Genomic DNA, 23,018 nt, shown 5'->3' with positions numbered 1-23,018 from the left:
TTTCTTTTTTCTAAATATCAGCTCAAGTCCAAATGAAACATAACGAGAGTAGTGCTCTCATTCGTTTAAAGATTTGATCTAATTTGATTTCAAATAATGGTATTTTTGAAACTAGATTTGTTAGACTTGGAATCAATTGAGGTATTGCTCTAAAATAAAAAGTTAGACCAATTAACCCATAAATTGATATGGATCAATGAACAGAACTAAAAAAAATTTAGTTCAATTGATTTTTTCTACTTTCTATATATTTTTTATGATTTTTAATTTTTTTTAATTGAACTAATGAATGGATAATTTAAGTAGTTTGACCATCGATCCTATTCTAAAAATCTTACTTCAAATTTATTTCATTGCAAATAAATACCAAGTAAAAAAAATAATCATTAAGTTAAAACTCAATTATAAAGAATCTTGGCATAAAAAATTTCAATGCACCCTATAGAACACATTTAGAGATGTTTACTCTAATGCTACTTAGTGGGTCTTGGGTGACCCAATAGTGGAGGATCTAATCGAGTCTAAATTGAGGTAGCGATATAACAAGTATATATATTAGATATTTTAACAATAACACTTCAACTAAAATCTCATTTATTTATTGTATTAATTTTATCTGTTAAAAAAATTACCCACATTGTGGGTGTAATGAACCGAAAGTTACGGTATCGGAAATTGAGTCTTGAGTACTGTTTCCATGAAATTAATTCATGAATATTTATTAGAAATATTTATGAATTATAGTTGAATGGTTATTTAGTGTTTAATTAAGTGAAGTAGCTTGAATTTAGTTTAAAGGACTAAATTGCATACGGTATAAAAGTTTAATTATAGATTAAAGATTAGTAAAGGGACTAATCTAGAATTAGACCCTAAGTGCCATGTGTGTGAATGTATGATATAACATGTGTAATAGTTGGTAAATATATTAAATGTGTTAAAGTAATTTTTCTTATAGATTAAGTTATTTTATTAGAAAAATATTATATTATTAATATTAATATATTGAATATAGATTTATGAGTAAGTTAAAAAAAAGAAAGAAAGAAAGAAAGAAAGATAGAAAGAGTTACAGAGAGCAAACGTGAGAAAGAAAGAAAGAAAGAAAGAAATAGAAAAGGGAAATTTAGGATTAAGGCCCTAAAGCTTGATTGGTAAGATGTTTTAGCTTATTTTCTTATAGTTTTTATGTTTATGGATGCCTAATTCAAAGTTCTACATGTATGAGGTTAAAATGAAGAAAAATAGAAAATTTTTAGATATTGATTTAGTTGAATAAATTGAGGTTTTATGGGTTAAATTGATAGAAATTGAAGTTAGAAGTGAAAATTGAGTGATTTATTAAAAGAATTCTAAGTTAGGTTTAAATAGGGATTAAGTTGAATAGAGCTCAAAATTTATGTTTTATAATGAATTTTATGAGTTAGAAATTGTTAATGAGTTGATTAAAAGAGAATATGAAGCTTAAGTTAAAGAAAAAAGATTAGTAATGAAAAAAGGATGAAATTGGAATTTTTGTAAAAGTTTGCTAGAAAGTGAAAATGTGTTTTATGAATTAGTATATTGATGATTTTTAATTGTATGACTGTTAGTAGCAAACGTAACACCGGATATGTCATCAAAGAAGGGAAAAGAGAAAGTGAACGAAGATATCGATTAAATTCGATAAATAGTGGTTTGTATTTCTATAAACCGAGCTTAATCGTTATTGCTATATTTGATTTGATATTGTATGAAAATTTGAATGAGGTAAGTATTTTTACCATATTGAAATGAATGTGATTTTGAATACCCTATTAACAGTGTCGGGCTAGTCGGATATAGTTGACATGTCATAGGAATTGGAAGTATTGGGACATTCCGACATTGAGTCGATGAGACACTATGTGTCGACTACTGTTAAAGTTCCGGATTTGTTCCGATGAAGTACTTTGTGTACTATAATGTTAAAGTTTCGGATTTGTTCCGATGAAGCACTATGTGCTTATCCCGGAGTGGGGGTTGGATCCGTGTATCCGTTAGTATCCGAGTTATGTTAATAAGGGTAAATAAAGTAAATGTTATTAAAGTACTGATTGATATTGAATAATAGCAATAATGTGTTTGAATTACCATGTTTTAAAGTTGATTAAGCTATTATTTATAGAAATACCACTGAGAGTATTCTCAGCGTACGGTTTGTTTCCGTGCGCAGGCTAGGTACGAAAGTATAATGACTCAGCATACAAGCCGATCCCCAAACTCAAATTGGTGAAGTTTCTATCTTTTTGGAAAATGGCATTGTACCTAGGATGTCTTTTGGTCATTTTGAGAGTATCTAAGTTGTTAAGTGATATTTTGGTATGTTTTGTAAATGTTACCAAAACCTTAAGTATGGTATGTTTTGATATGTTAGTGAAGAGTAATAAGAGGAAGTGTTGGTAAATATTGTAGAGAGAAGAAATGAAGATGTTATAAACTTAGTTATCAACATTTTATACTAAAACAGATTTGGACAGTAACAGTAGTCCAACTTTGAAAATATCATTGAGTTAATTCTTATTTTACACTTAACATCAAATTTAGCCACAATTAAATAAGTTTACGCACATATTTTTATCCATTTCCTCGAATAAGGGTATTAAGACAGTCATATTTTCCTCCAAAGCGCCTCCCTCTTTGAACTCCTTGGCCAATGCTTACTCGTTCTGTCTCCTTACCATAATCATTGGAAAGACGATCTCCTCTTCTTCGACGATTACCGGGGTCCGGTTAACGCCATATTCGACCGGATAACTAAGTTCCGTTGATATATCTTCCGGCTAGCTTTTTTTTTTTCGTCATTTTACTTTTGTCTATCTCAAAAGATGGCGTCTGAGGACGTGAAAAGGAGCGAGTCGGCTGTCACGACGATTGTGAATCTGGCGGAAGAAGCGAAGTTCGCTAAGGAAGGAGTTCAAGCGCCGAGCCACGCGTTCCTTAGTATTTGCAAGTCTCTATTCGCTGGTGGTGTCGCCGGTGGAGTGTGAGTTACTTTGTTTCTTTTAAAAGATTCGCTTTCCCTTTTTTTTTTCCGTTTAAGTAGTTTGATTGTATTTTTATTTTATTTTTGAGACTTTAATTTTGGTTTCTTCAGTCTTGACAATAGAAAAAGCAGGGCCGTATTTGTTCAACTGATATAGTATTTTTTCCCCACTTTCAGCTAACATTTTTAATATTATTCTTTTTGCTATGATTCATTTCACTGTTTTAGAAACAGTGATTTTTTTTATTATTTTTCATGGAAATAGTCTCCTGTTTGTTTTATTCTTCCTTGCAGCTATTGATTTTTTTTTTTTGTGGTGAAAGCAGCTATTGAAATTTTAAACCTTTTCTCTGATTATGATGTTACTTAATCGGGGTCCCTTTTTCCCTGTTATTTTTGAAGAACTGATGATAAATTGGAAATATGCACAGATCAGTGTCTGGTATTAATTGCTGTTAATTTGGAAATATAGGACATATAAATAATTTGTTTTAATTAGGAGTTAATCTTCTATAGAATGATAGTTTAATGTTGTTTGAACCTTCAGAAGAAAAGCTCTTTCTCCGCTTTTAGGATTTTACAGGACTTGATACTTTAGGGTTTTAAATTTTGTGACATTTTTAACAAGATGTTTTATCAATGCGGTCATTCCCATTTCATATATTCCACTCTCTTAAGGGTAGGGGAGCATTTTCTTTAAACTTCAAGGATGAGAACATGGTGATGGTGGCATTTGATGCTTCGAGAAATTTGGTGGTAACTCTTGTGGCCTTGATGGGTAGTTGTGAGAATTGAATAGAGGAACTGAGGAAGAATTGAATCTTTGATGCTGATCAGTGAAGAATATAGTCATTCCTTGGTCTACAAGTTTGCTTGTAACTTTTTTCCTTTGAAAAATAGTTGCAATTGAATGGAGAAATGTTAACGCATTTATATTTTTGATGGTTTTCTTCACTTCACGTTGATATCATGCTTGACTTACCATTCATTGCCTATTGCATTTACTGAATGTATGTTATATCTGTTTCAGGTCACGTAGTGCTGTTGCCCCCCTAGAAAGATTAAAGATTTTACTTCAGGTAGTTAATTTAATATTTTATTATTGTCATTTGGTCCTTATTCGTTAAGTTCTCATTTTATTGTCATCTTATTCTTCTAGATTGAACACTCAACTTAATATCTATTATTGATTTTGCTTATGGTGTAGTTCTTTAAATGCGTGGTATGTTTTCTTAGTGTATCAGTATTATAGTTTAGTTTCTTTCACTTATAGAGTACAGATTACAGGATTTCCTTTTTGAACCTGCAGGTGCAGAATCCGCATGGTATAAAATACAATGGAACAATCCAGGGTTTAAAATATATATGGAAAACTGAGGGTTTTAGAGGAATGTTTAAAGGCAATGGTACTAATTGTGCTCGCATCATCCCAAACTCAGCCGTGAAGTTTTTTAGCTATGAGGAAGCATCTAAGTAAGCCTTGGCCTTCAGTTGTTTTTATCACAAATTTTTACCAAAACAGTTAAAAGGATGCCTGTCTCAGTATCCAAAATTTATCTTTGAACAACTGTATACAAAATATGAACTGATATCTTCCCTTCTACTTCTTTCTGAATATAGGGGGATTTTATACCTTTACCGACAGCAATCAGGAAATGGTATGCCTGTATCCTTTTTGCCTTCACAATTCTTGTTTTTATTTATCCCTCCAATTGCACTTATGATGTGACCGAGATCTGAAGCAGATTGGCATGATTCAAATTTATTGACTATGCAACTATTGAGGGAAACATGTCCTGCTTGTGAACTTGGTGTGCTGAATATCTGATTTTGTGTCAAAAATTTTGTGTCAAAAGAGACAAATGCACTTGGTTGTGCCAACAAAGCGTGTATATGCATACTTTCAGTCTGCATTTACCATGTGAAGGGAAAATGGAATCTCTTATATGGCCTTGATTGGCAGAAGAGTTTGCATTTTGCAGTAATTATTGATGTTGTGGTTAGCATTTTACGAAGTACTTTCTTCGTTTAATTTTGTCTTGTAGAGGATGCTCAACTCACGCCACTTCTACGCCTTGGAGCTGGTGCATGTGCTGGAATCATTGCCATGTCAGCCACTTATCCAATGGATATGGTACGAGGTCGTCTAACTGTCCAGGTAATCTTTTGAGTTTCTTTCTGAAACATTAATTTATTTGACTTAAGTTGGATCAACTCTCTTTTGCCTTTAGGGACAGACTAGCCTCTTGTTATCACTTGATGGCTACCATCCACATGTTATATTTGCAGACCGAGATGTCACCTCGCCACTATAGAGGAATCTTTCATGCTCTTACAACAGTCTTGCGGGAAGAAGGACCTCGTGCTTTGTACAAAGGCTGGTTACCTTCAGTAATAGGAGTTGTAAGTAAAACTTTTGCAATCTGACTACCTGCATAATTTACTGCCTTATGCATTCTAGGTATGAGCATCCAGATGCATCTAGACTTCTACTAGAATAACGAGTTCCATTTATGGTCTGCCTGAACTTAAGTATGTGTTGGTTTTTGTATGGCATATAGCTGTTCATGGCTAACAGTCAAATTCCAATGTCTGATACTTTTCTACTTTTAGTATATGACTTCAGTAATGGAAGAATCTTTCACCTTATGTTTGTATGCCAAAGCCTAAATGTTTCTTATGATGTTTATAGGTACCCTATGTAGGTCTTAACTTTGCGGTTTACGAATCTCTGAAAGACTGGTTGATCAAAATCAGACCATTTGGGCTAGTCGAGGACTCTGAATTAGGTGTCACAACAAAGCTGGCATGTGGAGCTGCTGCTGGAACCGTTGGTCAGACAGTTGCTTACCCTCTTGATGTCATTCGACGTAGAATGCAGATGGTGGGCTGGAAAGATGCAGCTTCAGTTGTCACTGGTGATGGGAATAGCAAGGCTCCCCTTGAATATACCGGTATGGTTGATGCATTCAGGAAAACAGTTCGGTGTGAGGGTTTTGGAGCATTATACAAGGGTTTGGTTCCCAATTCAGTGAAGGTTAGTGTAACATCTTAGTCTCTGCAATCAACTTTCTCTTGATGTACCAAATACTTTTTCTCTATCATTAACTTCTTGCATTCTGTTTGAAGAAAAGTGCCTGTACTTGTATACCTTACCTGTACATTTAAATAATAAAATGTTGTTTGCCATTTTCGTCAGGTGGTTCCATCGATAGCAATTGCATTCGTCACATACGAGTTGGTGAAGGATGTTCTTGGGGTTGAGTTAAGGATATCTGATTGAAGGATTATTAGATTTTTGGTTGATATTCAGTTTATTTTAGTGGTCAGGAGTTGCTGTGAATTTAGGTGGTTATTTAGCTATGTTACTTTTCTTGTTCGAAATAGCCCATATTTAAATATAAATATAAATATAGAGGTATGATGTGTGAAATATATGAAAAAGCTTAGGAGAAAAGCATAATGGTGTCAGATATGTATCAGTTTTTGAAATTTACCTGTCCGAGTAACATCTACTTTTAGTGTTTGTTTAAATTCTTCAGCATCACATGTGCTGTGGCAATAACGTTGGGAAATGGTGCTGCTAGAATACGCTCTGTTAGATTACCTTTTTTGGAAGTTATTGCCAAGTTGTAGGAGTGATGATTATTAAATAAGACATCACATTTAAGTTTTAACTTTAAAATATAGATATTTATGTTACTCAGATTTTTACAATAAAATAGATTATTTGGGCACCTATTTACTTTTGTGGTTGAAGAATAGTTTTTGTATTATACTTAATTTTGTGAATTTAATCACTATCAAATTTAATTTTTATAATTAATTAATTATAATTTATATAATTTTCAAATTTTGAAATTTTAATTTCAACATAAATGGAAGTGGCGGAGCCATAAGGTTTAAAATTTTTAATTTCTCCTTTATATACGTACTATGACTCTTCCAAATATCTAGTGTTTTTATAGTACTAAAAATAATATTAAAAAATTTATTCTTGATAAAAAATAAATTGAAAATTTTCTTGAAGAAGCCAAGTTTGGAGAGTTTTTTTTATAGATAATCTTGTTATTTATATTGAGAGGGATAATTGAAGCTTTTGATTTAGGCTCTATATTTAGTGGTTTTATTTCATTGAAAGAATGTCGTGTACAATTTTAATGAATGATATGGTATTTCTTATTAATTGTTTTTTAAAATATGTACTGATGCTATTTTTTTTTAACTTACATATATTTAGAAAAATAATATGGAACAAACTTTTTATCCAATCTTTTGTAGTATAATTAATATATTACAAGAATTTTTAATATAATATGTGTAATTTTATCTTAATCCTCCTAAAATTAACATTCTAACCTACCACATAATTAAATTGGGTTATTATGCAAGATTTTTGACGAAGCAGATGAATAAAAAGGGTGGAAAAAGTAGATGGGGGAGAAAATAAGAAAAAAGAATGAAGGGAGAGGGTGAGGGTGAGGGTGAGGGTGAAGAAAGGAAAGTAAAAAAAAGAATGAAGAAAAAGAAAAGGAGAGGGTAAAATTAAACATTAATTTATTACTTCATAAAAAATGTACATAATTTTTAGAATTTGTATCAAATTACTTGATGTATAGATGTTAGAATTAATTTATCAAAATATCCAAATATCAAAGATACAATACAATTTATTATTATTTTAAAATTTAGTTACTTATTAATTAAAATATATGGAAAAAAAATATAAAGTAAAGGAGAATGATGGGAAAAAAATGAATGGTGTAATTTAAGGATTTATAATAATTTGGATCTGAATTAAACGTACTATTTTTTATGTTATAATGAATTGAAATATATAATTTGAGAAAACCGTCAATCCCCGACGTGGCGGGGCCAAATTCCAGTAACTTTTAAAATTTGCTTCTCTAACTGAAGATATTATTAATTTTCCAAAATTCAGGAATAATAATTACTTTATCCATCCAACTTTTTTTCTTCACCTTCATTGCTTCTTAGGGTTCTAAGATTTCTAGGGTTTCACGATTTTTTCTTTTTTGATTTCCAGGTTTAGCCTTTCTCCTTTTCTACTTCGCGGATTCTCACCTCTTCACTTGGCGGGTCAAGTTCTTCGAGTTTTCAGTTCCTAGAATTGGTGCGGTATGTTTTCTTAAATTGATTTTTTTTCCCATTTCTGGTTGGTTTCTTTTCTATTGCCAGAAAATAAGTGATGAAATAATCCTTGCTTAATATTGATTGGGGTTGGGGTGTTTTGGTACTGGTTGAGAATAACGAAATAATTGAGGCTTTGGAATTTTAATTTCATTTTGTGCATTATAGGGAAGCGTTATTAGGTTTTATGAAATTGGAATAAAAGCGAATTTGATTACTCACGCTCTTGCCTGTGTTTTTAGCAGTGCTTAGACGTTTTGATTCACAATTTCAACAAATAAGAAGTTTATTGCTTAATATTTGTACACATATTTGCTCGTTGGCAATTCAAACTATGCACTTCATGAAAATTGAGGAATTCTTGTATAAGCCCGTTTGGATATCTTTAAACCTAACGAATATGTAATTGGCACTTCCCTTAGATTTGTGGGATTGATGATAACAGTTACAGACATGATTATAATGGTTTCTCACTAGGAAGCAATATGCAGTGAAAGAAGACATTTTGTTGGATGAAAGTTTGCGCCTAAAGCATGGATGAAGAAATAATTGAAGAAGTAGCTCCAATAGATGCAGCTGAGGGGGCTCACCTTCAGGGCAAAGAGGTTGAGTATTTGGTCAAACCTGACAACTGCAACCTGTTGGTGTCCCAAGAAATGGTGATACCGGTTGAGGTTAATGCTTCATTCCGTGTTCTTGGTGATGTATTGGAAGGAAAGAATGCGTTGGAACATGGGTGTACTAGCCCTTGTACTTATAATGATGAAAATGACATGGTTGAAGAGTTAACTTTGAGAAACTATAATGGCTCTAACATACCCGTAGTTGGTACATCAAAGGATAGAGAAAAAACGCAGATGAGGCAGAACCATTGGCAACATCTTTATCAGTTGGCAAGCGGATCAGGAAGTGGGGGTTCATGCGGCAAGATGGACAACAGTCAGGCAATGCCAAGTATGCCACTGGATGCAAGGTGTGCATCTTTTCCTGAAATTTTGGGTCACAAACCTTTGAGTGATGGGCAGACTGAAGCTGCAGCACAATTGATTGGTGGTGAAAATAATGAGGTTTCTGGCAGTCAGCCATCTCATGGAGGTATCAAGACAAAGATTTTATCAAAATCAGGATTTTCTGAATTTTTTGTTAAAACTACATTGAAAGGTAAGGGCATTATATGTAGAGGTCCATCTCATGATGCCTCCAGAGTTGACATTAGACATCGAAATAACACAAAATCTACCGGGCAAACTATGGTGGCTCCTATTCCTCCTGTGAAAGCTGCTGGAAGCCCTTTGGTGGCTTCTAATACTTCACTAATCTTGGATAATAGAGCTGTTGTGACTTCTCCCAATGGGATCATAGTGCCAAGGGCTGGTGAGCATGATCATGATGGGATAAACTTGAGAGAATGGCTGAAAGTTCAGTCTCATAAAGCAAACAAAGCTGAGTGCTTGTATATATTTAGACAAATTGTGGATCTGGTTGATTATTCTCATTCTCAAGGAGCTATCTTGCATGACTTGCGCCCTTCTTGCTTCAAGTTGTTGCAAGCTAATCAGGTTAAATATATTGGTTCAGGTGTTCAGAAAGGACTTCTAGATACTATGTTGGATAAAGATTCCTCTCCTTCTGAGAACTTTATGACTAGGAGAAGGCCAATGAAGCAGGGGATGATTTCCTCAACTGGTCTTTGTGCTAAAAAGCAAAAGATCAATGAGAACACAAACTTGACTAGGTGGCCTCTGTTCCATTCTAGAGCTAACCTCAAAAATGAAACCATAAACACCCAATTTTCTCACAATGAATCTAGCGAACATTGCCCAAATGCACAATTTAGCAATTTTGGAAGCTCTCATTCTTCTAATTCAGCTCAGCATCAGTCAGTCTCTGTGAATGAGCAGTTGGAAGAGAAGTGGTATGCTAGTCCAGAGGAAATCAATGAAGGTGTTTGCTCAATTTTATCTAATATATACAGTTTGGGTGTGCTGCTTTTTGAGGTACAAAAACCAATTGTTCTTCTATCTTTTATTTGTTTTCTTATCTATTTTTAATCTGCGTGGAAGAGAGTGGATATTTGTATTCGTTCTAAAAAGCAATTTGATTGTTTCTCTCAGTTGCTTTGTCAATTTGAATCTGAGAGAGCACATGCTGCTGCAATGTTGGATCTACGCCATAGGATTTTTCCTCCAACTTTTCTATCAGAAAATCTCAAGGAAGCTGGATTTTGTCTTAGACTACTTCACCCAGAACCTTCTTTGCGCCCAACAACCAGGTACTACAAATTGTTCATCGGTGCTAAATGTGAAGCTCTAGAATCTTATAACTGATGTTGGATATGGAGACTTTGAAAAAGTAGCATGCCAATGTGTGGGCTAGAATTTTAAATGCCTTAGTGATTAGACTATGATAATTACATATATCTATCTAGTAAGCTATATCTCTATGATAACCTATGTATCTGGCAAAAAGCATCAGTGAATCAGATGATGAATTGATTGGAGAATTATATTCCATTTATTATTGGTGGAAAGAACAAGATTAGAAATTAACAAACTATAAAAAACAAAAATGTGGAAGTATTTAAAATGCACCAGGTAAGGCACATCTTGGAGATCTGCATGGAATTAAATTTCAGGTAACGGTATGTTGATGAAACCATTTTCGGCTTTATTATTTTACGGCTAAGTCTTAAGCATTAATGCTTACGTTAGTACAAACTTGCTTTCTTTGTGCTTGTATTTGTAAATGTTAGGACCCTGATGTCCATTTATAATTCAATATAGGATTCTAAGTTTATAGTTGTTGATATTTATCAGGGATATCCTACAATCTGAAGTTCTTAATGGATTCCAAGAAGTATTTGCTGAAGAACTGTCGTCATCCATTAACCGAGATGATACTGAATCAGAATTATTATTGCATTTCCTTGGTTTATCAAAAGAGAAAAAGCAGAAGCATGCCTCGAAATTAATGGAAGATATTGCTTGCTTGGAAGCAGATATTAAAGAGGTTGAGAAAAGAAGGCACTTTTCTAGAAAACCTTTAACTTATTCTTCCATCAATGTGAGGGAATGTAGGCACCATAGTAAAGAACCTCCAATCTCAGAGATGCATTCAAGTTTATACCCGTTTTCCAGTGACAATGAAATGAGGTTAATGAGAAATATCAATCAGCTTGAATCTGCTTATTTCTCTATGAGGTCAAGAGTCCCTTTTCATGAGACCGATTCTATGAGACGGCCAGATAAGGATTTACTGAAAAATCGTGACAATGGGCATTTGACACAAAACAATGAAGAAATACCGAGTCCTCCTGATAGCCTTGGAGTATTCTTTGATGGTTTGTGTAAGTATGCTCGATATAGCAAGTTTGAAGTCCGTGGGATAATGAGAAGTGGGGAGTTCAACAACTCTGCGAATGTAATCTGTTCTTTAAGTTTTGATCGTGATGAGGATTATTTTGCTGCTGCTGGTGTCTCTAAGAAAATAAAGATATTTGAATTTAATGCACTTTTTAATGACTCTGTTGATATTCATTATCCAGTCATTGAGATGTTAAACAAATCAAAGCTTAGCTGTGTTTGCTGGAATAACTATATCAAGAACTATCTGGCTTCAACTGACTACGACGGTCTGGTTAAGGTTTGTACATCTTTCCAGACTTGTAGATTTTCTAGTTTATGGAGCCAGGTTTTTTTTTTGGTATGAATGTTGATGAAGTGAATGCTTGTGGCAACTGTCATATCTCTGGTATAATTGCAGGGGATTTTTGTTAGATTCTAACTTGACAGGAGCTGCTTGTATCTTACGTGCTTACCTCAAAACTTCGGTTGTCATTAGTTCTTGTGACATTTCCATTGAATCTCTTCTGGTTCAAAGTTTGCTGAACTTCTAATAAATTTGGATCTTGGCAATTTTGAAACTAGTCGCTTTTCCTTATGCTGCTGATCATATAGCCTGTAGGTGATGGTTGTTCCTGAACGAAAACCAGAAATCTTTCGCTTGACCTATGAAACTGTTCTGGTCTTAGAAGCTAAGGACATGGCTTAGAACTGTCTAACTACAGTACTTCACAATAGCTTGATTGCTACCATCATATGTTTATTTAACTTTTGATGGTAAGTTTAATCTAAAGCTTCGTTAGACATAAATCATAGGCTTTAAGAAAATTGATATACCATCTATAACCATGTTCAAAGTGGTGTCTGTGATGGTTTTGGAGGCCCCCTTGTTCAACCCCATGCTATACTTTTGGATGCTGCTAGTGAATTTTTCGATCTAGAAGTCTCATTTGTTTAAATAATGTTGTGGGTATAGCTTATGTATGTTGGTTCCGTTGTGCCATAATATATTTGAAATGCAAAGCTCTTGGCTCCTGGAATAACCATGATTCTTTTTAATTTGCTTTGCATGCAGCTTAGTCATTTCCTTATCCACATAAGATATTGTTGTTGAAATTACCTTTAGTATTTTCTATAAAATTCATGTATTGCTCATTGATACTATTTGCTTGGATGAGATCCAGTTATGGGATGCAAGCACCGGTCAAGCTATCTCTCATTATATTGAACATGAAAAGAGAGCCTGGTCTGTTGACTTTTCTCAGGTGTATCCAACAAAATTGGCTAGTGGCAGTGATGACTGTTCCGTGAAACTATGGAGCATTAACGAGGTATGTTCTCCTTCAGTCTCTTGTGGCTTTAATAGCATAAAATACGTGACTTTTTTCCCCTCTGAAAACTATTCAAATTAGGTAGAGCAACAAAAAGAGTATAAATGCAGAAGCTGGATCTCATACCCAGGTTAAGTTAAGCCCACTGGTGCGAGACACGCGTTAGTCTCCTGGTTGTACATACTTTGTTATATTCAACATATCAAAGAAATAAGTTTTATGAGAATGTCTATAATTCACTGCTCTTGTTGATCATGGATGAACACTTTTCTTACCTAAGCATATTGGACAAAGCAATTAATAGGAATGATTTTATGGATCTTTTCATTTTTTGTTTACAAATGCATAGAATTTGATCAGTGTATACTTTTAAGTCATAGAGGAGTTATAAAGATCACAAGAAACTGTCCTCGGCTGTTTATGCATGTTGTGCAGGTTGGATATAAATTTGAACTGTGTTTTTGCATAATCATAATGATCTTCCGTCATTCAAGGTGCCTTGAAAGCACTGCTCAAAGTTGCCTAAGCTTATGAGATTAACCTTCTCCCCCCTCCTTTCTGGGTGTAGAAAAACTGCTTAGGAACCATCAGGAACATTGCAAATGTCTGCTGTGTTCAGTTTTCTGCTCACTCCCCTCATTTACTGGCATTTGGTTCTGCGGATTACAAAACGTATTGCTATGATCTTCGGAATGCTAGAGCCCCATGGTGTGTTCTTGATGGTCATGATAAAGCTGTGAGCTATGTGAAGTTCCTGGACTCGGAAACTGTAGTTACTGCTTCCACTGACAACACATTAAAGCTTTGGGATCTCAATAAAACTAGCAGTGGGGGCATGTCCTCTAATGCTTGCAGCTTAACATTTTGTGGACATACAAATGAGAAGGTTGGCATTTCTCTACTAAAAAATAGTTTTTTGTCATTAATATTCTTGACCCTGGCAAGCCTTTTTGTTCATTTGGGTTTGGTTCTGATGTTTTACTTGCTTCTCCAGAATTTTGTTGGATTATCCGTTGTTGATGGTTTTATAGCATGTGGCTCAGAAACAAATGAGGTATCCTTAACTTAAGCTTGGTTTTCTTCAGTTTTCATGAGGCAGGGGGGGAGGGATCTAATATCACTCAATAAATGCATTATCTGCTTGTTTTGACTGCAAAGCATTAACATATTGAAATGCTGTGTCCTAGGTTTATGCATACTATAGATCACTGCCTATGCCAATAACTTCTCATAAATTTGGGTCCATTGATCCCATTTCTGGTAAAGACACGGATGATGACAACGGGCTGTTTGTATCAAGTGTTTGCTGGAGAGGGAAATCAGACATGGTTGTTGCTGCAAATTCTAGTGGATGTATTAAAGTATTGCAGATGGTTTAAGGAGAAGGTTAATTGCTTAGAGTCATCAATTACTGGCGTCATTTGGTTGCCAAGTTTTATTCTCGAGGCTTATTCTTAAGCATTGAAGCCATCTTGGGTTCAGGCAAATATGTCATACATGGATGACTCGGTCTGCTCGGTGGCTCATTATAATAGGCTTGGCTTTGATTCATATAAAATTATATGCAGAGTAAAGTCGAGCCAGACTGGAGTTATGGTTCCAGGTTATCAAGATTATCCAGAGCTAGGTTCCAGTTATTCTTTTACATGCTTAAGAATCCAGAATATCATGACACTTCCTGAGTCTCGAGAAAGAGGATCAAACAAACCGTAAATACGGGAATGCAAAATCGAGATTGAGGTAACTTCTGCTAAGAGGCTTTCCATCTCGGTTGTGGGAGCGAGAGTGTATGCTATATTAGTATGTGTCTTTACTTCTGCTGGTGATCCTTGAAACTAAGGTGCAGTCCTTTTAAGCTTTGTAATATATATATAGAGAGAGAGAGAGAGGTATAATTGGTAATTTACTCAAATGTAGGGTATTCTTTATTGAGATGTAAGTAAGCATTCTATGATTCTATGTAACTGATGTTTTACCACTGTAAATCTATAAATTTTGATGTATATGATAGTTTCGGCTATAATTTCCAACAAAATGCCCCTCATTTTGGGTTCCCAGATATTTCCTACCCAGTTTGCTCAACCAAAAATCCGGGGCCGTATTATCGAGTAGAATTGAAAACGGAGTTAATTCGATCTTGGAAGCTTTATCAGAAGAAATTGACTCGACTAGAAAATGTGAAAAAAAAGAAGCAGCAATAAACAATTAAAAATACTGCATGGGTGCCGGATGGGATAATGATTTGCTCTTGTTTAAAGTTAGAGATTTTAAAGATGGAAAGCAAAATAAAACTAATATATAAATGACTTAATACATGAGTTCCACACTTTTTTTTGAATGTTGTGTTTTATTTTTATTTTTTTCCTGATGTTCTTATTAGCAAAAATTATAAACTTCAGTACCCTAATATAAAAGTGTTTACGAATTCAGATTTTAGGTTGATTTCATGAAAATTCATAATTAACTAATGCTATATTTGGTAGATTGAGAATATTTTCGCTTATTTTGAAGATGTCTTATTTGTTACATGAGTTACTCATCTTTCTAATTGTATTTTTAAATTTTTACTAATTATTCTTTATTTTATGTTTAACTATTTTAGAAACATATGTATTAAATATGTTTTTTATTCATATTATTACACTAGTAACAAAACGTAGAACATTAGCAATTAACTTTTATCAAATCAACACTAAAATCCGAAAAAAATTACTACATCATAATTGTATTTAACAAATTAAACACAATTTCAAACAAATTCACAATTAACACTAAATTAGTTCTATTAACAAAATCATGAAAATTCAAACCTAATAATATTACTAGCTAACTTCCACCAAATCAACCTTAAAAAGTTGAATTAAACCCACAATAATTAACATCATTACTTTTAGGTATCAAAATATATAACTTTTTTTAAATATAGGTATCATATTAAAAGAAAATATGTCAAATTCAAGTATCAATTGATGTATTAAGTCATTAAATATTTAAACAACAAATAAACTAGATTTGATTACGATGATGATTGTTCTTTGGCCCCTTAAATTCTTTGGACTTCAACCATAATAATAATTGCCGTTTAACCAAACCTCTAAGATTAAGAAATCTTAGTAAATTGGAGTGCGATGAAGAAACAACAATAATCATGAACATAGACGGAATCAGAAATTGTTTTTTGGGTTGGAATTGAGTTATGTATTTTTATAAGAGTTAAAATCTCATTCCATCATTACATTAACTTATATTCTTATAATTTTTAAAAAATTAAATTAAAATGTTATAATTTGGAGGGATAAATTGTAACTTGCCCGTTTATTAATGATGGTAACTTAACGAGATTTTTAGTTGCTTTATATATGTTGACTTTGAGTAATTTTCTTAAAACCACAACAAAGAAAATCAATATAGTGAGATATCCCCAATATTTAAGTTCTAATAACATGTTTTATTTTTAGATTTTAGTTACATTCAGGAGTAATCTGTTGTATAAAGATATTAAGCAAATGGGGAAATCAGGTTTGAAACTACTCTTATTGCTGCAATTAATTTTCATCATGTCCTTATTCAGTGTACCAATGACTGCTTGGATTTGGTATAAGAGTGTGATCCACAGGAAATGTGGAGCTTTGGCTACCATGTCCTTGTTATCTTCAATAACCTGATTTAGACAGCACCCATGTTTAATTTCAGATGACAAATGCAAAATGCTAGTCTTGCATTCAAGTTTCAGATCATGACACTAAATCCAAATTTCTTTCCCTTTTATTTAGGCAACTAATTAATTCTATTCTATCCTTAGCATTTGTTTTTTCTTCGGATTAGACCCACCCTACATATTAAATATATAGGTAAGGTTTTGCATCCTTAATATTTTTGTATTCATCTAATCAACAAGTAACATTCAAAATTCAGACCATTTACCAAATTCTCCAACTTATAACCCACAACTACATTGGAACTTCAACTCGGGAAATGTCAAAATTTGAACATTACGTCTCCAGTTGGAAAGCTGAAGAAAATTGTTAGACGTAAGTCCACGCTCTAACTCAAATCAAATTTTATTCATGCAAAATTTAATAAATTATTTTCATTCGTATTAATATAATTTTTTTATTAAATTAATGTCACGACTCATTAATCATATCATACTATTTTATTTTAATATATCGAATTAAAAGATGACTTATTTTATATATCATAAATCTTTAACAAGAGAATGAAATTCAACATTTCACGATCATGGTATTAAATGCATTAGATGTTTACCTGTTCTAGTACTACCTACAGTATTCTATAAATCTCCCCTATCCTAATCCATGGTTCCTTGATTGCCTATAAAAATGAGTTAGAAATCATTTCAACATGCTAGCTTCAACAAACTCACTGGTTGTCTAAAAGTGAACAACAAGAAGAAGATGAGTGGAACAAACTGTCCTGAAGCAGTCGACATGGCTGCAAGAGTAATGGCTAATGGGAACTACCACCAAGCAAAGAGCAACGACAAGTGTTGTTACTTTCAGATGCCACTCCACTATCCCAGGTACAAAAAGAGTGACTATGAGAACATGCCTGAATGGCAGCTCGACTGCCTACTTAACCAGTATGGCCTTCCTATCATCGGAGATGCTAACCAAAAGAGAAAGTTTGCAATGGGAGCTTTCCTTTGGCCTTCCCAGGTTGAATAATAATACAAAGTCATTCTAAATTTGCCTAGTCAAATATATCATACTTTTAACTGATGAACAACTAGCTTATGTATAATTATATAGTAAATCTTGAAGTAGCTTGCTTTCAAGTGGTATCACTGTTTGTACCATATTGATTACTTAGTATTATGTTGAATTATATCGTTAAGCAGCAGTTTAATGTAATGGATTATTGATTATTAATCTTCAGTGTTGAACTATGGCCCTCATAAGATGTTTTGTTCATGTTTGTATCACTGTTTGTGTTTGTTGTTTCAGTGTTAATTAGCATTTTACTCGTGTCTTGGCACGATGAACTTCCCGTTCGTCGTTTTCTTCAGCTTTATGCGAGCTTTGTTCGATCATTAATAAAAATTCTCGGTTTACCAGAAAAAAGATATCATTGACACAATAGGACTGAGTGAGTCATGTGAGCAGTTTTCACATTCTGCCACACATGGGAATACTGATAAGAAATTTACACTACTTGTTTATGGTACTGTAAAAATTTTCATATCAAGATTGATTTCAACATAAGTAGATTCTAGAGTCAAAGTAGGGTAAAGCTGTTCATATCGTCCAAACAATGTCTCGAACATGTCTTGCAAGTTCGCTTATATCAAAGCTCCATGATGATGCTTGCATGTTTTGTAACAAGACCCCCCCCCCTCCACAACTTGTTTCATGGGTCCAATGTCAGAGACAAAACATGTGGTTTTGAAGCAACCAATCATAACATCAAGAATCTAGTTTGGGATTTCGATAGCTAAAAACCAGCAGCAGCAATGGGTGGATCTGTATTCACTGATTGATTAAGTCAAAGAGGTTGGGTTTCGTGAAAAATCATATATAGTGTGAAATCTCATAAAAACCTACTATCCAAAATGGATAAGAAGGTTGAAATTTCACTTTTAAATGCGAAAATTTGATCAAGACGCCTGCGGCGTCGATGTCAAGCTGGGATGGTTGGACAATCATGAATGTATATGCATTGGGGTTTTTAATTAAATTGTTGAGACAGACAAGTGATGTTATGTAATGATGGTTTTTCAAATTAAATTGAAAAAAGGGTTTATCCAATTTACATCCTCAGATGATGAGATATTGCTAATAAAATGAAGGAATCTCTCTATCGTCCATGAAACAGGGTTCATAGTCACATTGTTTTAATGAATAAGCTTTCACACTTTGCTAACAAATAAATGTTTATAACGACACAACAAAATGACCCTTCACAACTTTGATGTAGACAAACCTCCGTATCTCAGTCCCCGTTAAACCTTTAGTAGGATCGGAGGTGCATCCTCGTTAGGCTGTCAAAACTTCTGAAATTTTTTTAAAAAATTTTAATATTTTCAATTAGACACTTTAATTTTTTTTTTAAATTTTCATAAAATGTTTGAAATTTTGAGAAGTTTTAATTAAACTTATCAAAAATTTTGGAAATTCACATTAAAACCTTCGAAGTTTTTAAAAATTTTAATTGAACTCTTCCGAAACTTAATGTCAAGATCTGTCATTGACTAGGATAAAGTTAATCAACTTAAATTTTAATTGTAAGACACTTATTAAACAATGATACATTAATAATTTACTCTTGAAAAAAGTATAATGACTTATTTGACCCTCTCAACTTTACAAAAATGTCATTTTAGTCCTCATTTAGTTTTCATCTTTTTTGGCTCATGTTGTTTGTAAAATCATCCCAAAATAGATAGAAAAGTTAACGCCTATTAACTTTGTGGATGTGGCATACATGAGGATGCCGCCATGTCAACAATTAATTAATTTTTTAAAAATTTTAAAACATCAAAAAAGTATAAAATTATTAAAATAAGTATAAAAATTATAATTTTTTTAATATTTTAATTTTTAAAAATTTAATTAATTGCTAACGCGACATACACATGAACTGCCACATGGATACTATATCAGCAAAGTTAATAAATATTTAATTTTCCCCTCTATTGTTTAGTGGTTTGATAAATAATACAAATTTAATGACTAAAAAATATGAAAAAATAAATAAAATTACTAAAATAACATTCTCTTTATAAATTGGAAGTCCCAAAAATATCAAAATGCGAAAAAAGTTAACTACTAAGATGTTTATTATTATTATTTAACTTCTAAAAAATAACCAGGGTGATATTTTTGATTGTATCTATAAAAATAAATATTATTATTTAAAAAAATTGGGTATATTTTAAAGTAAAAAGGAATATTGGTTGTCTTAATTGGTATTAGATTGTGGATGATGATTAAAAGTGTAGAATCTTGAGAAAAGATAATGTTTGTTGTTAATATTATTCCCACAACTCACTATAATTTTGTATTTTAAGGCCATGTTTGTTACAAAATTCATCAATTATTTAAACCACAAATTTAAGATTGTAGTTCAGTTTTAAAAATTATAAATACCATACCAATCATATATTATTTATTTTTCTTAGTAATATAAGTAAATAACTAATATTTTAAAATTTTATGTTATAAAATATTTGTTGAGATGATATCATTTTGATTCAGTTCTTGATTTTTTTTCATAGTATTTTTAAACTTATTTTTACTGAATTAATTTTGTTTTATGACTTTTAAATATTATTTTACAAAGCTTTAAGGTCTTTTTCTTAAATATTTCTAATAAAAAATAAATTTTCAAGTGAATAAAAAATAATCAACAACTTTAAATATTTGTATATAATAAAAATAAAATAACTAATAATTTAATTTTAGATAATCGAAGTTTTTAACTTGCATTTCTTAAATTTTTTAAACACTTCAATTAGGACGTACTTGATTGAATAGAAAAGTGGAGGTAATGGGAGGAAGGAAAATAAATTTTGAGTGTGCTTAGTTAGGAAAAAAATTGAGAAAAATAAATAAGAGCTATAACTAAAGATGTCCATGGACCGGGTCAAGTTCGGGCCAAGTCGGGCAAAACAAAAAATTAGACTCGTTTGCCATGTCTAAGCTTGGCTAAAAAAATGGACCTAAAATTTTACCAAATCTTGGCCTGGCTTGTATGTACTAAATTTTTTAATAATTTTTTTAAAAAAATAATACATCAAAAATACTAAAAACATTAAAATAAATGTTTTCTAAAAAATTAAAAATAAATTTTAAAAAATATGTATACTTAAATAACACTAAGATAAATGTAACTTAACAACCAAATGTGAAATGCATCTAAAATAGTAACAATAAAATAAGAGTTATACAATATTTAAATAATAATAATAAAATAATAACATAAATGTAATTTTTTTCTTTTTGCATATTCGGGTCAAGTTGGGTAAAAAAAGCCTTACTCAAGACCCAGTCTATTTTCTAAACGGATCTTTTTTTTTTGTCCAATCTCATTTTCAATCTTATATTTTTACCTAAATTTTCTCATTTTTTGGGCGAGCTTTCGAGCCGGGCCATCCATAGACAAATCTAAGTATGACAAATTTCCTTCCTAAAGCAAAAAAACTAATCTTTTCAAATTGAAAAAAAATAAGAGAAAAAAGATAAGAGCCATATATATTAATTAAAAATAATATATTTTTTAAATATTTTATTTTCTTTCCTTCTAATTTTTAAATTTAATTTTCTTTCCGTCTCTCCTAATAAACATGTTTTAATTTTCTGTTTTAATTTATCATATTTCCAGTTAATTTATTTTATTTTCAACCTTAGTCGCAACTTGCAACTGTAATTTAAATAATTGAAATCCAGAGGTTTTTTGGGGGGCACATGGGTTGAGAATAATTTTTATTTATTTAAAAAGACAACATAACAAAAGTATAAGAAAAAGAAAAGGCAACTGAAAAGAGAGGAGCACATGGGCGCGAATCAGAGCTCAAGCTCAGCAGTTGGCGCCAACTAATGTCACAGTCTGTCACGAAAGAAATCAAACAAAAGAAACGGTACAAGCTGAAGAGGGTAGGGCGGGAAAACAAGGAACCCTAAAGTATCACATGCGTGGCTGTGGAGGTCACTCACTCTATCCCCCAATACCAATGCACAACATAAGCGGTTAGGTTATATTTTTTCACCGCAAAAAAAGAAAAAAACTTCAAATACTAATCTAGAAATTAAGATATAATTTAGGCACTAACATTTTAATAAAGAAATCTTTTTCCTTGCCCGTTGCTGTTTCGTTTGGGTAGTTAAGCTTATGAGAAATCATGATCTGACAACCAAATTTCGAGAACGAGAAGAATCAATTCATTTGTATTTGGTTATTTAATTAAGTTTTAAGATGAAGAAGCAATATTTATATGGATTCATAATTTTAGTTTTCGCTGTTCATAGGGGACCCATGTGTAGCACTCGTATCCTCTCCCCCTTTTCTTCCATATAAAATCATCTTCAACCCTTTCTCGCCTTTCGTCCTCACATCATCACGCGAGGCTCTCCTAAGCCATTGCAGGGGTGTTTTTTTAAAAGAGCCATCGCAGACTGAGATAGAGCATTTTCTTTTTTGGCAAAATTAAAAAAGAAAAAAATGGCAGTTTCCAAGGTTTCTTTCGTGGCTGTATTTGCGGCTCTTGTTTTTACTTTGGTTGCCTTGCCGGCTGCTGTTCAGGCACAGTCCTCTGCTCCCGCCCCTGCCCCAACGAGCGACGGTTTGTTCTTTCCCTCTCTTCGCTTCTCTTTTAGATTTGTGATATCAACTGGGCACTTATTGTTTGACTGTGGGGGTGAAACAGGGACGTCTATTGACCAAGGGATTGCATACGTGCTGATGCTGGTGGCACTGGTGCTCACATACCTCATTCACGCCGCTGATCTCTGCTTCACCTTTTGAGCCTGCAAATTTCAAAGATTGAAATGGGGTTGTGACATTTTATTTGTTATTTATAGGGAGAGAAGGATGGATGATGTGTAACCAATTCATGGCTCGTCGTCTGATACATACATACGAGAGTACAAAAGGGTTATAATTAGAGAATGAGCTGGACTTCAGACGAATCATTGTTGTGGATTTTGAGAATGAAAATGTTTATGTTTTGTGGTCTTTCTCCCTTTTTTTAGTAGGGAATCTTCATTCCACTCAACGTTTATAGTATTTCTCTGATAATAATTCTATTATAAGCTTTATAGCTAAGATGATCCCTTGCATTTGCCAGGAAATTTAAAATAACAAATGGCATGTCATCTCCCATGCCCCCTACCCTGTTGAGAATTTGGGGTTACCAATATCACGAAGAATTTTGAATTAAACACAAATTCCGCATATCAACAATAAAAAAAACACTTTTTGTTTACATCTTTGCCCCAGAATAACCAAAAAGGCAAACGCAGTTTCCTGTTTATCCTTAATCTTTACCAGGTTCTAACATTCAGAACCATCCGCCGTATCTTGTCTAACTCAATCAAAGGAAAACAAAGATATCATTTTGTTTCCTTTGATTGGCAGTTAAAGTGCTTTAAATAGATGGACTTAAAGCCTTAAATGGTTCAATTTGGGCTGGACTGAAAATGGATAAGCTATTAGTTGTTATTAAAGCATTCG

General features: G+C 32.8%; 3 protein-coding genes across 6 annotated transcripts; all 3 read left to right on the top strand.

Annotated features, from left to right (window-relative positions):
* The first annotated feature begins 2,481 nt into the window (after window positions 1–2,481).
* On the top strand, window positions 2,482–6,745 carry LOC107947108 (mitochondrial adenine nucleotide transporter ADNT1). 2 transcript variants are annotated; one of them, XM_016881666.2, is made up of 8 exons: window positions 2,482–3,004; window positions 4,035–4,083; window positions 4,314–4,477; window positions 4,625–4,662; window positions 5,050–5,162; window positions 5,294–5,407; window positions 5,697–6,041; window positions 6,204–6,745. In XM_016881666.2, exons 1-8 carry the CDS (start codon window positions 2,847–2,849, stop codon window positions 6,285–6,287), a joined length of 1,065 nt encoding a protein of 354 aa, XP_016737155.1. In that variant the 5' UTR covers window positions 2,482–2,846; the 3' UTR covers window positions 6,288–6,745. The 2 variants fall into 2 exon arrangements, with proteins under 2 accessions (XP_016737155.1, XP_040939516.1); XM_041083582.1 differs by having other exon boundaries at window positions 2,513–3,004; window positions 4,320–4,477.
* Window positions 6,746–7,767: 1,022 nt separating this feature from the next.
* On the top strand, window positions 7,768–14,830 carry LOC107947107 (protein SPA1-RELATED 2). 3 transcript variants are annotated; one of them, XM_016881663.2, is made up of 8 exons: window positions 7,768–8,143; window positions 8,647–10,152; window positions 10,270–10,427; window positions 10,972–11,797; window positions 12,681–12,827; window positions 13,396–13,713; window positions 13,822–13,881; window positions 14,015–14,830. In XM_016881663.2, exons 2-8 carry the CDS (start codon window positions 8,689–8,691, stop codon window positions 14,204–14,206), a joined length of 3,165 nt encoding a protein of 1,054 aa, XP_016737152.1. In that variant the 5' UTR covers window positions 7,768–8,143; window positions 8,647–8,688; the 3' UTR covers window positions 14,207–14,830. The 3 variants fall into 3 exon arrangements, with proteins under 3 accessions (XP_016737152.1, XP_016737153.1, XP_016737154.1); XM_016881664.2 differs by having other exon boundaries at window positions 7,854–8,143; window positions 8,633–10,152; XM_016881665.2 differs by having other exon boundaries at window positions 7,857–8,138.
* A 6,711-nt stretch (window positions 14,831–21,541) lies between these two features.
* Window positions 21,542–22,520, top strand: LOC107947106 (arabinogalactan protein 41). The gene is made up of 2 exons (XM_016881662.2): window positions 21,542–22,128; window positions 22,213–22,520. Exons 1-2 carry the CDS (start codon window positions 22,008–22,010, stop codon window positions 22,308–22,310), a joined length of 219 nt encoding a protein of 72 aa, XP_016737151.1. The 5' UTR covers window positions 21,542–22,007; the 3' UTR covers window positions 22,311–22,520.
* The last annotated feature ends 498 nt before the right edge of the window (window positions 22,521–23,018 follow it).

This window comes from Gossypium hirsutum, chromosome A12, assembly GCF_007990345.1.
Source record: "Gossypium hirsutum isolate 1008001.06 chromosome A12, Gossypium_hirsutum_v2.1, whole genome shotgun sequence".
Lineage (NCBI taxonomy): Eukaryota > Viridiplantae > Streptophyta > Magnoliopsida > Malvales > Malvaceae > Gossypium > Gossypium hirsutum.
The sequence above is the reverse complement of the archived record's forward strand: the minus strand, read 5'-3'. Positions and strand labels throughout refer to the sequence as shown.